This window comes from Dermochelys coriacea, chromosome 17 (genome assembly GCF_009764565.3).
Source record: "Dermochelys coriacea isolate rDerCor1 chromosome 17, rDerCor1.pri.v4, whole genome shotgun sequence".
Taxonomy (NCBI): domain Eukaryota; kingdom Metazoa; phylum Chordata; order Testudines; family Dermochelyidae; genus Dermochelys; species Dermochelys coriacea.
The window spans coordinates 7157837-7172768 of record NC_050084.1 but is presented as its reverse complement, the minus strand read 5'-3'; the positions used below and the strand labels follow the sequence as shown (position 1 = coordinate 7172768).

At 42.5% G+C, this 14932-nt stretch overlaps 1 protein-coding gene across 1 annotated transcript in view; it reads right to left on the bottom strand.

The window, feature by feature from the left end:
• Positions 1 to 14932, bottom strand: part of DHRS11 (dehydrogenase/reductase 11) — a 71659-nt gene that overhangs the window by 12123 nt on the left and 44604 nt on the right. Inside the window, exon 2 of the mRNA XM_038376320.2 lies at positions 8264 to 8473. Within this exon, the coding sequence (XP_038232248.1) occupies positions 8264 to 8473 (210 nt within the window). The remainder of the gene's footprint in view (positions 1 to 8263; positions 8474 to 14932) is intronic.

Below are 14932 nucleotides of genomic sequence, written 5' to 3'. Positions count from 1 at the left end.
AGAATAGGCAGGGTATTTCAAATCTATTTGATTTCACAGTTAGCAAGGTCAAGGAAAGTGTGAATGGATTGTTTCAATCCAAATCTTAAACAACCAACCAAAAAAAAAAAAAACCTTTGCGATAAAGATCTTGGCTTTTATAGCACAAAAAGCCTCCATGAACACCAGTGCTGCTCCCCGTGAAGCTGTAAAGTCGTGAGTATAACGGCCTCAGATTTTCAGCTGATGTAAATCAGCATTATTCCACTGAAGTCAATGGAGCCGTGCCAGCTTACACTAGCTGGGGATCTGGCAGCTTGCCTTTCTATTAGGCTATTTGAAGGAGCAAGGACGGAGGGACGGGGGGATATTTCTGCAATGTTTAATGTAGAGAGCTAAAATCATCATGATCTTGCAACACAGAGCGCTTTATAACATGCAGTTACATTTGAGGAGGATGCCAAAAAGTTAACGTTTTACCATCAGGAAAAAAAAAAAAACCAACCCACCACACTATGAATCTTATTAACGGCGCTACTTTAGTAAAGACAAATGTAGGGAAATTGATCCGTAGCATCAAAGAGCCTCCACGCCTCAGCTGGACAAAGGTGAAGAAGCAGCTGCCAGGATTTGTTTTGCTTGTCCTGAGGCTCGCAATCATCTCAAGTAGTTGAAGCCTCTCCAGGAGAATATGTTAGATCTACTAGCAAAATCTGCCATTGTCAGAGCTACCAGTTTCACTTGCCTCTGTAAAAATGTGCCTCACACAGTACTGTATTGTCGCTTTGCGTACACACACAGCAGAGGTAAACAAACTGCAAAAAGCACCTCCGGTCAATGAAGAACTGTCAAAAGACCCAGAGAGCCAGGACTTTTCACCCAACCCCACACTATGCAAGAATTACTGAATGTGGTAGTATGTGTACTGGAATCTTTTGCCTCTGGGCTGGAACGTAGCCCACATGGAATGGATGGAAGGTTCTGCTTGAATTCGTGGCTGTAAAGGTCAGTGGGTAAAATGTGAAGGAGTTGTTCAAAGATTACTGTGCAAAATAAGGTGTGTACACAGCATGGATTCTCCTGAGCAGAATGTAGAAGGCTAAGCAGACTTTAGTCTGGTCTCATTTAGAGCACAATATTATAAACAAGCTGGGAGAATAGAGGGGAGAATGGAAATCTCATAAACCGAAGGAAAGTAGATGGAAGATTTTTAAGAGCAGGTTAGACACACACTTATCAGGGATGGTCTAGATAACACTTAGACCTGCTTTGAGTGCAGAGGACTGGACTAGATGACCTCTCAAGGTCCCTTCCAGTCCTACAATAGGAAGGATAGTCCTGTGGTTAAAGCACCATACTGGGGCCCAGACACTCAAAGGTATCTAGGTTCCTATTTTAATGAGAGTTAGGCACCTAAATACCTTTGAGAAATTGGACCTGAGTCTTTGGGCTGGTGTGGATGGGCATGACAGGTGGGACTATAGCCCTGCCTCCTAACCCTTTCCCTTTGGAGGAGCTTAGCCCTGAGTGTCCCCTGTACAGCCAAGGCTATAACTATGACCAGCCCCTGCACTGAGGATGCAGGCTCTTTGCATCCTCCCCCACTTCGGCACAGCCATAAATCATGCCATTAAAGTTTCAAGGCCTACCAGACATTGCACAAGGTGGTGGCTCTTGCTGAGTTTGAAACCCTGGATCTCTGATTTGGTGTTAAACGTTAACCTTTGGTTATCTGTTTTCTGGGCATAAACCTGGCTGCTGGAAGCCTCTCTGTGCCAGGAGATGCAGGGATTGTTTTCCAGGTGTGTGTGTGTGTGTGTGTGCATGTGCGCTCCTATTCCAAAGTCATGATTTTTAACCTGCTAGTAAACATTGAAAATGCCATCTTTGCATCCTCCCCCACTTGGACACCCTTGCAGGGGCAGCCATAAATCATGCCATTAAAGTTTCAAGGCCTACCAGATATTGCACAAGGTGGTGGCTCTTGCTGAGTTTGAAAGCCTGGATCTCTGATTTGGTGTTATACGTTAACCTTTGGTTATCTGTTTTCTGGGCATAAACCTGGCTGCTGGAAGCCTCTCTGTGCCAGGAGATGCAGGGATTGTTTTCCAAGTGTGTGTGTGTGTGTGTGTGTGTGCATGTGCGCTCCTATTCCAAAGTCATGATTTTTAACCTGCTAGTAAACATTGAAAATGCCATCTTTGCATCCTCCCCCACTTGGGCACCCTTGCAGGGGGCAGCCATAAATCATGCCATTAAAGTTTCAAGGCCTACCAGACATTGCACAAGGTGGTGGCTCTTGCTGAGTTTGAAAGCCTGGATCTCTGATTTGGTGTTAAACGTTAACCTTTGATTATCTGTTTTCTGGGCATAAACCTGGCTGCTGGAAGCCTCTCTGTGCCAGGAGATGCAGGGATTGTTTTCTAGGTATGGTGTGTGTGTGTGTGTGTGTGTGTGTGTGTGTGTGTGTGTGTTCACGCGCGCGTGCGTGTGCACTCCTATTCCAAAGCCATGATTTTTAACCTGCTAGTGATAATGTGATAATACAGAGCCGTCCCATGACTCATTGGGCATTGAGATTTGGGGTGAGATTTTCAAAATCCCACTGGGTTTTATATCCCTAAATCAAATAAGTGCTTTTGAACCCTTCCCTTCCCCCCACCCCTGTTCACATCCTTGCCGGGAGCTGCATTGTACATGTGGAGACGAGCCATGCTGAGGAAGCAAATATTGTTTTCATTCTGCCTGTGATTTTATGAGCTAGATCTTTAGCTGGTGTAAAATCAGCACAGCTCCATCAAAGTGAACAGAGCAACGCTGATTAACACCAGCTGAGGACCTGCTCCAACACTTGTAAAACCTTTCCTATTTTTGATTAGAGGGATTGTTGCCTTTGATCTACCTTGCCCGGGATCAGCCAGTTGTCATTTCTGACCTTTTCAATTTCTCCGCTACTTTCTAGCTCTACCTGGAGTGATTCAAAGAAAAGAAACTCAATAAAGAGATATTGGAAAAGTTGGTAATTTGCTGGGAGTCCCAAAATGGAATCAGCTGAGCAATATCCTACCAATATACCTCTCCTTGTAAGCAGATCTCAGCAATGGATTGGCAAGAGGCCATTTTTCTGCCCATCCAGCTGAAAACAAAGTACCATAATAGGAAACAGAATCAGGGGGGAATTCAGACAAAGCCATGGTGTAATACCAGCCAAATCTGAGATCCTTCTCGAGATTCTGGCCAACGTCAATGGGAGTGCACCCAACCAAGGACTGATAAAAATCTCAGGGCTTGTTTCCCAGTTGCTAGGGCACAAGGGTGGCTTTAAACCACCTTTGTACTCCCCATATGCTGGGGTCCTGCAGGAGCCTGGCTAGCCCCTGCCTTGAGACTGCTCGAATGTAGTCCTCTATGAGCTCCAGGACACAAAGAATAGCCATAACGCAGTATGCATCAGTGATGCCCCTGACGTCCCCCTACACCAGGGGCTGGAGCCAGGGGCTCTGTCTACACCATTCAAAGGAGCTCCTCTGTACAAGGGGCATTTTGTGGATATTTTCGGGCTAGGGGATATTTCCACCCATTTTAAGGCCCCTTTATGCTGCCAGAGTGGCATAAAATTCACATTCATACACTGTACATTTGTTAAGTGCCAACAGCTTACTCAGTGCTGTAGAGGTCACAAAGTGGATGTGGTCCATGCCCTAAGAAGCCTGCACCAGGGGCCGCGGGGGGAATAAACAACAGACAACAGTTCAGGTGACAAGGATCTGGAATCCTGCCGCAGAGCAATAGGAGCTGTAATAAATAAATGATAGCACTTCTTCGGCTGGTGGAGCTACAGGAACAGGTTTCACGGAAGAAACATGGGAAGAGGGATCGTTAAAAGTCAAAGTCAGTCTCAAAAGCTCATAAATGATGTAAGGAAAGAAGGAACCATTAAAAAACCCTTCCATTAGATTTAAGACCATAAATGTCTCCTAATGAAGGGATCTACGGTTATTTGGGGATTTTTTTTTCCCCTATCCTTCAGCACAGCTGGACTTTGAAATGCTTCCGTAACACCCTTCTAAATAAAAGTGTTCGCTAATGCTTTTCTTCCTGCAGAACATTTGAAGAAATTTTCTACGTACTATTCAGAGCATCGCAAAGACCCAATGGCCCATGAAAGGAGCTGGCAGCCTCCGTTTCAAAAAACTCTTGAAAAGTTTTGGAAAGTGCATCAGAACCAGACCAGACAGATGTTGATTAGAGGCACACATGTGGCACTCAGTAAGCATATCCCTCTGATGCATATGTAGTTAGAGAGAGACAGTAAAAGCCCCACTACCAGCCCAAAAGTTATACTCAGCTACAGTGTGTTCAGAGAGTGAGATTTCCAAGCTGTGAGAGCATAGCTGTGAAAAGTGGACTATTCAGAGAGAAAGAAAAACCCAGAGTTATTTTTAATGGCATTTTCAATGTTTACTAGCGGTTAAAAATCATGAGCCAGGTTCAGTAAAGCTGCTCAGATCAGGATGGCTCATAGCACACGGGGACCTGTGGTTTCCATGGACTTTCCCTCCAGATTAAAAGTGCCACTGAAATTGGGTTCATTAGACACAAGTTAGGTTCAGCTCTCAGCTGCTGGCAAGCTTTCAATAAAGCCTTCGTTTGGATAATATTTGGACATCCCGGTTTATCACAGGCAGCGTAACATCACCCTGACAATTAATGCCACAGCTAGGTCAAAGCAGACACACACAGGTACGTTGTCTGCACACAATGAGCAGAACATACACTTCCAGTATGGAGGAGACTCTGTCATTTCCCATAACTTAAAATTAGAAAAAATAAAGTTTCCCAGAAGAGGGAGAGAGAACAGAAAGTATCTCTCATGCTGTAAGATCCCAAATCACCTCACAACCCTGCCTCCATTGCAGACGGACTTCCGACGTTTAAAGGCACAGTGTGGTACAGAAAACAGAACCATAAATACATGCACTTATCGTTAATATTACAGTAGCATCTCCAACTAAGATTCTGGTCCCATTATGCTAAGTACTGTATGTACATATCGTAGAAGACTGTTTTTGTAAGTAATGTGATAGAATTTCACAATTTCCTAGAACGGCACGAGAAATCGGCTCAATGGTATCCAGCTCTAACCAGATTTTGAACAGAAAATAAAGTAGTAAAGACCAGAAAAAAAGGAATGCTATAACTTATTAGGCTGAGGGGCGGCTGACTACGGATCTGAGCGAGCAAGATTTAAGCTAACTTGGGGTATGTTGGCTCAGGCTGCAATCACACCCAGTGGCTGCAGTCTAGACATACCCTTAGTCTGTGAGTGGATGTTTGACACAACTACACAGTAATGACTCCCTGAGTGTGCAGGGTTATGACAGTCCTCTAGGGCTCCTGGAATCAGCATGCCACAGATTCCAGGTCACCAATATTACACACAGACCAGGAGAGAGCATTCTATCACATCAAATCTATTAATCAGTCGTGGGTTATAGACACATCATCCACTTCCAAAGAGACCTTTGGAGCATTTGTCTACTATAAAGGGGACCTCCGTGCTGAAGAAGTGTGACACGATCATGACAAAAATGCAAATCTACATGAAATTGAAAGCTTTTGTATTTTGGTACCAAATTAAAAAAAAAAAAGGCTCATGTACTGGATGTCATATTTTTGTATGGCGGGAGGGTGGATTTGGAGAGGGGGCTGCTTGAAAATAGGTCCTTTTTTCAATTAAAATGAAAACGAGGCCATTCCCAAGTTAAAAATAATGGGAGCTCAGCATCTCTGAAAATCAGTCCCAAGGTAAAATATAATCCAGTTAAAATTCAGAATTAAACAGTGACGCAGTATTGTAGACCCCAATAATATCACAACCCATAGTTTGGAATCCATGTAATGCAAAATGACTAAGCATAGTTTTGGCAAGAAAAACAGAATAGTCCGCAAGTGGCAAAGCCACAAGAAAGCAAACTGTGGTCTTTGCCTTCACAAAAGAGGACAGCAATAGCAGACCTATCCATGTAATGAAGTCATCCTGCAGGTATGTAGCAGAGTCTCCTGGAATGCTGCCACTTCTGTAGCCCAGTGGGCTAGTTTGCCTTTATTTACTGCTTTGCATTATATTCTGATTTGCATTAGATTTAGCAGTAATGCAAGAAATCTATAGGCCTGTATCCTGTAAGACATTAGCTTCAGCAAGTTAGCATAAGGCTTGAGATCTGTGAACTTTGAACAGATAAACTTCGCACAGATAAACGGCCCAACCGAAAACCCCAAGTATTTGGGGAGTTTAAGGGGAAGTTCTGACCACAGATAAATAATTTAACCACAGAAGTGTCCTGGCAACGAACTGACGTACATAACAGGTACATGAGATACATTTAAGGCTGACCTGATTGCTTGCCTATATATCTTTTCTTATAAGTTTCTTATGGGTTTGATTATTTGTTTTATTATAATAGGTTTATATTAGAGTATATTTTGGCTGTAACATAAGGTACCTGCAAACCACATGCTGTATGTTGAGCTAAGGCAAAGTTAGCATACATATGTTTGGGACCTTTCACTAGATAAATGGTGATGAACTAAAGCATATGGTTCATATATGGCTGTGACTTTTAACATAGAGGATGCATTGAAGTAGGTTGGCATAGGGGCTTTCCTAAGTTCATACCCTTTTAAACTTAACAGGTACACCACCACTTGGAACTTGGAAAGAGCCAAAATAACCAGTTAGGACAGAAATAACAAATGTGATAACTAACCACAAAAGGGCCATGGTAACAAACAGATGTATATAATAATTTAGGATCATTGATATACTAACCTGTAGGAAAAAGACACTCCAACATTAGTAAGGTGAGGAAATACAAATAAGGAGAAGGGAAAAATCCCCTACTGAACATGCATCAAACATAGCGGCATCAGCATAACGTATTATAAAAGCCTAGGGGTGGTAGGAGAGAGAGATGTAGTCCTTGGGAGGTGCCACAATGATGGCCACTGGTGAAGATGAGGAAGGTGATGGTGATGAGGAAGATGATGGCTAACATTTCAGGCTGTTCTACCAGGATGGTCTGAGTATATGGGTGTGCAGATGTACATGCTGTTGTATTTCTATCTTCCTTCCTAAGTTGGGGTGTTTGTGACCATGCTAAATGTATTAATAAACTATATTTGTAAATATAAGAGAGTTCCTATAGTGTGTGTATTGCAACTGTGTACATCAGGGTTCCCCACTATATAATAATTTAAATAATACTGGGCATGATCTTGGGGCAAGAATCTGGCAGCCCCCAAAGTGATAACTGGGGATTCTTAAGGAATCAATATAATTAATACATAATCTAAAGATCAGGCAACACTTCTAGGGTGGAACATAGCAGTTGTTTAACAGCACACAGCAACAGTGCTTAATTGAGATGGTGAACCTCTGTGGTGGGTAGAGATTTTGCAACATTTCTAAGCCTATTTGTTAGGCTGTGCCTTCACATTTGCCAATCTTTTTCCCATGAAATTTATACCCAAGTTTCACCCCATGCCACAAAATGATCTCATTTAAAACCAAAATTTATTTTTCTTGGTAAAGAGAAGCTTATGATGAGTACTATCTTGGGGCAAAATAATCCCCACCCCAAACTAGGCCAGGACCAGTGGATGCCTACAACATATCAAGATAGAGAGGAGGGTCTATTGGCTAGGACACTGCTTTGTGACTCAAACTGGGTTTGATCTCCGGCTCAGCCACACCCTTCCTGGGTGACCATTGGTAAGACACTATCTACCTAATGCCTCTGTTCCCCATGTGGAGAGAACAGAATTTTCTACCTCACAGGAGTGGCCTGAAGATAAAATCCATGAATGACTGAGGTGCCAGGATACTAGAGTGATGAGGGACAGATAAATACCTAGGTAGACATACCACAGTGTATTTTTTTTTTTTAATTAGGATGTCCTCTCACCATCCCTGTTCCTTATTTCCCCACAATCTCTTTGTATTTAGTTTTCACTCCACCTGGCCTCTGCTATTTTTCGCCCTATTTTTTCCAGTGGAGATTTCCCTCCCTTTCTGTTCCCTTTTTCCCCAATCTCTCCCCTACTCTAATCACTCCTACATTCCATATGGTTCAAGAATCAGACAAAACACATTTTCCCACCCCTAGCACCCAGCCAGCAGGCGACACTTATCTCTGCATCCAATCGCTTGGTCACGGCAAAGACTCACTTCTCTCTGTCCAGACCATCATAGTTCCCATTGTCTCGCGGACGAACTACTCACATCTATCATCATCCTCCAACCCTCTGTTTTCCCAGACAGCAGGGGCTCGGGGCGAGCCAAGCCAGCATTGTTGATGCACACATCAACCCCTTGATGTAGAGTCTTGATTGCAGAGAACATAGATAGGATCTCCTCTTCATTGGACAGATCACACTTATAGGGAATTAGGATGCCAGGGTATCCCGCACTCTGGCATTCTGCTGCCAATTTCTAGAGAAAGAAAAAGGGAAGGAAGAGAAACGCAATCAGAATCCCTTCCCCTGGGAAAGGCCCAACTGATCAGCTGTGCACTTCATTTCTGCCAGCAAGTACTTTCGTTATTAGTTTGTATTACAGCAGCACCTAACAGCCCCAACCAAGATCAAAGGCCCATTGTGCTAGACCTGTATAAATGCATAGTACGGGACAGTCACTGCCCCAAAGAACTTGCAGTCTAAATAGGAAAGACAGACAAGGGGAACAGAGACACAGACGAGGAAGTGACTCACTCAAGGTCACAGAGCCAGGAACAGAACCCAAATTCCAGCGTGGTACCCTATCCACTGGACCACACTGCCTCTGCAGATAAGGCTGCCAGAATCTCCTGTTCTGATGACCCTTGATTTTAAAATGTCTTCGCAGAAAGGGACTAAGGCCATGTCTACACTACAAGCACTACAGCAGCAGCACTGTAGCTATGCCACTGTAGCACAGTAGTGTAGACACTTGCTCTAGCGATGGAAGGGGGGTTTCAGTCACTGTAGTAAATCCACGCCCTCGAGAAGTAGTAGTTAGGATGATGGACGTATTCTCCCGTCGACCAAGCTATGTCTAAATCAGGGCTTAGTTTAGTTTAACTACATCTCTCCAAGATGTGATTTTTTTCACACTCCTGAGCAATGTAACTACATCAGCCTAAGTTTTACGTGTAAATCAGGTCTCAGTCTTCAGAGTAGCAGCCGTGTTAGTCTGTATTCGCAAAAAGAAAAGGAGTACTTGTGGCACCTTAGAGACTAACAAATTTATTAGAGCATAAGCTTTCGTGAGCTACAGCTCACTTCATCGGATGCATTACCAGGTCTCAGACTTGGCAAGAGGAGGCCTGATCTTATGTGTAGCATAGGCTGCCTTGCTAATTGCCTGTCACTTGCACATTACATTTGCTCATCCAGCTCCACAGAGCTTATCCTCTTGGGTTGGATACTATAAATGTCACAGACATAACTACTCAAAACTGAATTCCCCTTGGTTTGCATTTGTAAGGCCAGATCCTTAGCTGGTGTAAATGAGCATCATTCCACTGAAGTGAATGGAGTTACATTGATTTGCACTAGCTGACAATCTGGCCCCATGCTGTCTAATGTGTGTGCTGGATTGTAGTATTTTACAGTAAGAAGATCACTTCTGCACCTGGCAGATTTTTTAAATATCAGACATTTCCAAGTAGCTTGAATAAATTGAACCAGGGCACAGCATGGACTGTGTTCTCAGAACCATTAAAGGATTTATACAAAGTTCAATCTTGGCCCTTATGACTCTTCACTGGACAAGACAACTATCCTTCACTGAAGTCATTTTTTTAATACTTAAATGTGTTTATTATTCAGATCACTTAATTCAGCCGCCTTGCATAGTGCACATAATTGTCAACCTCTACATTTATAATAAAGAACAACAAAAAGCAAAACTTGTCCACTGAGCCGCTAGGCAGTAACTCAAACAAAACATATGCTCTTATCAAATTATCCTCCCAAATACACCCAAAGGAGAGAAAGCCTTGTAAAACAGATAGCTTTGCCTTCTGTCCTGAAGATGGTCAGCAAATTTAGGGCCCGATCCAGTACTATAAACCATGGGAGCCTTTCCATTTACTTCAATGGGAATTGGATCAGGCCCAGGGAGGAATGAATTCAAGTCAAAGGTCCTCCAACCACACCAATCTTGCACTGTTAGCTTGAGCTTTCCATGATTTCAATAGGACTTAAGTATGTACTTAAAGTTAAGCACATGTTTAGGTCTTAGCTACATCAGGGACTTGGTTTAAGCTGACTGGCTTCCATACAAGTACTTTTCAGCGCCATCCGCACTACAGCGTATGCACCATGAAACACTGATTTAGATCCACTGAGCATCTGAGGTCTTGGCACACCCCAAAATGTACAGTAACAGAGCCCGTGCTTGGAGGTGACTTGCTGTTGATTTAAATTTCATTCATGTGGTTTAACTAGCCAAAATAAATTACAAAGCACCAGCTCTTGAAGGAATCTTCCTAAAGGGCACTTAGGTTTGGGAGGACTGGCCTGTCTGCTGCCCACAAGGAAGTGATCGAGGTAAAGGTCTAAGGGTCAGATCCAGCAGCCACTGACGTCAATGGAAAGACTGGTTTCAGAGTAGCAGCCGTGTTAGTCTGTATTCGCAAAAAGAAAAGGAGTACTTGTGGCACCTTAGAGACTAACAAATTTATTAGAGCATAAGCTTTCGTGAGCTACAGCTCACTTCATCGGATGTATTTGGTGGAAAAAACAGAGGGGAGATTGATATGAGCAGGCACTGGATCAGGCATTAGCGTTGCTGTACAAGAATGATTCCCAGGCTAGTGATCCAGCCATGATCATCCAAGTTGTCTTATATGACAGACGTAAAAGGTACCATACATAGTAATATATTATTAGTATTAATAATAATACAAATAATTAAATTGATAAATAATTAAATAATTAATAATAATAAATATTACCCTTCCCTTACCAAGTGATATATTCAAAGGGGTTAGCTCTACAAAATGGACTAAAATGTATCATTAATGCTTTTAGGCCATTCTGACCTCCTGTATATAAGAAGTCACTAAATCACCCATACTCAGCCCAACAACCAGTTAGACCAAAGTACTGTATTACAGCCCTCGGTGACTAAACTATTGTACGCCCAACCTCGCTCTTCCCAGCTGAACTGAGATGTTTGTTTTATAAACCAGTCTTTGCAGTAACAAGTAATTTAAACAACAACCAAAAGGCAAGCAAAAACCATGCCTGGCTTCTGGTGAGTCCTGCAGAGGACAGGGTCTGAGTGAAATTTGCTCTCAAAAATACACATGCGGAGCTTTGTTAATGCAAGCAGCAGGAGGGGATGAGTGATTTAAATTGAGCTCTCCACAACAATCAGTTTGTCAAAGAAACATCAGTGGAACATCAACATTAAAAGAACTAGCTCATTTTTAAAAAAGACACAGGGTGAAATAAATTCTGCCCCACCGAAAGCAATGGCAAAGCTCCCATTGATTTCAATGAAACCAGGATTTCCCCCACCGTATGTACATTTTGGGAACTAGTTACCTTGACATTGTCTTTTAAAATTAATACATAAAACAGAATGAAAGCGTACCAGAGTTCACACATTGCCTTCTTGGAATATAAATACTTAGTTGGAATGTTAAATAACAACATATACCAAATAAAGAGTTCCTTTCTTTGGGGGAAAAAATTAAAAACCAAATCAGTATATGAAATTGGATTCTCGTAACTGTTCCCCTTCCTTTTCCATAAAATATGAGGGTTACAGTTGGTTCACATTTTTCAAAATTCACATTTTTGATTACATTTTCCATTGAAATATCTATTTTTGACCAAGAGGGTTAAGGGGGAGGGAGAAATCACAACAAAATGTGATTCTCTCCCCCCTGCTCATTTTCTGATTAGCTCCAGTCAGAATTTTAAAATATTAGCAACTGCTTCAGGGGTGGGTTTTTTTTTTTGGGGGGGGGGGGCTCAGTCGGGGAGGGGGAGTCAGAAAACCTCTGTTCCCAGTTACTGCATTCGTTTGTGTGTCACAGCCACATTTTCAAAAGTTACTGTTTCATGTACTTCCACCTTTAGAGACTGATCTTATTCTGTGAACCTAATTTTCAAAGGCACTCAGCTCCTACTAACTTCAATTGGAGGTTTGGGACTCCATCAAAGTCAACAGAGCTATCCTGATCTACACCAGCTGAGAATCCAGCTCAAAGAATCTCAGAGGTGGGTATCTAAAATCAGCGGCTACTTTTGAACATTTTGACCTTAATGTATCCCACTGGCAACACTAAAGCACTTTAATGTGGCTTGTCTGGTCGTGGCAGAGAGCTCTCCCAGCGCTCTAAAAAAACCCACTTCCACGAGGGGTGAGGCTCCCAGCACTGGTGCACTGTTTACACCGACACTTTACAGCGCTGAAACTTGCTGCACTCGGGGGTGTTTTTTCACACCCCTGAGTGAGAAAGTTGCAGCGCTGTAAATTGCCAGTGTAGACAAGCCTAATTCTGACTTGCCTCATATTGTGAGGCTTCATTCATTAATGTTTGTGAAGTACTTTGAGATCTGGGGTGGGAAAGAGCTACTGTATTCCAGGTTTGGACAATGCACTCATTATCATGGTATCTGAGCTGGAGACCATGTAAAATAATATTCATAAAGCTTTCTATGTACACGCACGGCACCTCCAAATAGGGGCTTGTGTCACTATAAACAATATACATAAGAAACAACAATGGTTAAAACCTCTAAAAAGTAAGAATATAAAAGCCAGATGGAAGGGTGGGGGGATTCGATACATAAAACAAGAGTCATTTAAAAGACAAAGCACTTGAGAAGGAAAGACAATCTCACATCCTGCAGGCTCCTTCAGTGAAGCAAAAGATCACCTGCCGACCAGCGGGGAGGTGGTGAGACCTCAGATAGGTTGGGGGAGGGAGTTAAGTCACAAGCAGATCAGCACTGTTTGTGCCAAAGCAAGGAACGTGATCCTTCGGGAATCATTCACTCAGCACTGGTGCAAATGACAAGACAAGGCGTAAGCCAACCAAGACTCAAACCCTGCCCCAGATAAAAGAGGAAAAAAAAAATCAAGCTTTAAATATGCAAAGAATAGTACACAGTGATGCAAATGCAAATGACGAGACAAGGTGTAAGTCAACCGAGACTCAAACCCTGCCCCAGATAAAAGAGAGGGAAAAAAATCAAGCTTTAAACATGCAAAGAATAGTACACAGTGATACAAAAGTCTGTACCACGAGCAAGAGTCTGTAAGATGATGTCCTTTCAAATTAACCTTTCTCTGATATTTTTTCCATATCCTTGTCCTTTATTTCCTTGAAATTTAGCTGATCACCTTGGGCCTGATTCTCAGTTATGCAAAGGCCCTTTTATGGCAGCATAAAAGAGTGGCACACTGGCAGCATAAAAGAGTGATGGGACTAAGTGGATGCAAGTGTAATTCAGGGTTAAAATAGTTCTCAGAGCTTCCAAACAAGAGGTAATTTACACCCACTTTAACACCCCTTTTACACAGCTAGAGTGGTGCAAAGCAGTGTTAGGGCTGGTCTACACTGAAAATGTCAATCAGCATAGCTACATTTCTCGGGGGTGTGAAAAATCCATAGCCCTGAGAGATGTCGCTGTCTCTAACCCTTGCTGTAGACAGCACCAGGTCGATGGAAGAATTCTTCTATCAACCTAGCTACCGCCTCTCTGGAAAGTGGATTAACTACACCAACAGGAGAACCCTTCCCAGCACTGCTGTGTGTGTCTACCCTGAAGAGCTACAGCAACACAGCTGCAGCACTGAATGTGTGCTGCTGTGGCATTTTACGTGTCTACATAGTGTAAATGAGAATTAGTCCCTACATCTCCAAGTGACATTAGCAAAAGAAAGATGTCTTTGTGTTTTGTTTCTCCCCAGACACACCTCTTCTATCGAATCCCACAGGAATAACGGCGCTGAACTGAATGCAATAAGGGTTTCAGGCTTTGGGCCTAGGGCTTGACGTCACTGTTAAAAAAAAGATGCATTTTTTATCTCAGGGTAACTAACATTCATGAACCATCCTGAGTTAAAAATACAGGGAAAGACCAGGCACTTCAGTTTTATATGAGATAAACTGGGTAAAGTCAACTTCAAGTGGGGTTATAGTGCTGACCTCTCCTAATTTACCTTGAGGTGAAGCAAAAATGCCAGGCTTTCACCATGTTTTTACCATATTAGTTACCCTAAGGTAAAAAACACACACACCTTTTCAGCAATGAAGACAAGGCCTGATTATGATCTCACCTACACCAGTGCAAACCAGGAATAATGCCACTAAATCAATGGCATTACCAGATTTAAAAAAATGTAAACAAGAGATGACAGCCCCTATATATTGACAGCCTGGTCCATGACTGGGGCTTCTTGGCACTACAGTCATAAAAATAATGATTTATTTACTACTAATAATCAGACCTGTGGGCCCAGTTCACGATTTCCTGTATCATATACACCATGCAAAACTGATTTAAAGTGCTACCATTATCATCTGGTAGCCTTTTATCCCCATTTTGCATTAATGTAAATAACTAAAGATGCAGGGAAATTGTTCCCTAAACTACAAACCAACTTCCCTAATACTGGCCTTAGCATTACCCTCACTGACTTGTCTGGAGCTACTCCTGGTTTACACCAGCGTAACTGCAATCACACAGTCATACCTTTAATTAGCAACTAAATCCCAGCAAAAGCGCCTTGTTACAAGTCACTGTCAGTTTGCACAATGTAATTTTAATTCAATTTTGTTGAATATTTGCCCTTAAAAAACAAAAAAGGGACATGCATACCATGCTCAGAGAGCACTGGGATTCATTACATATAGTAAACAACAAACCTCTACATTGTGAAAAGCAT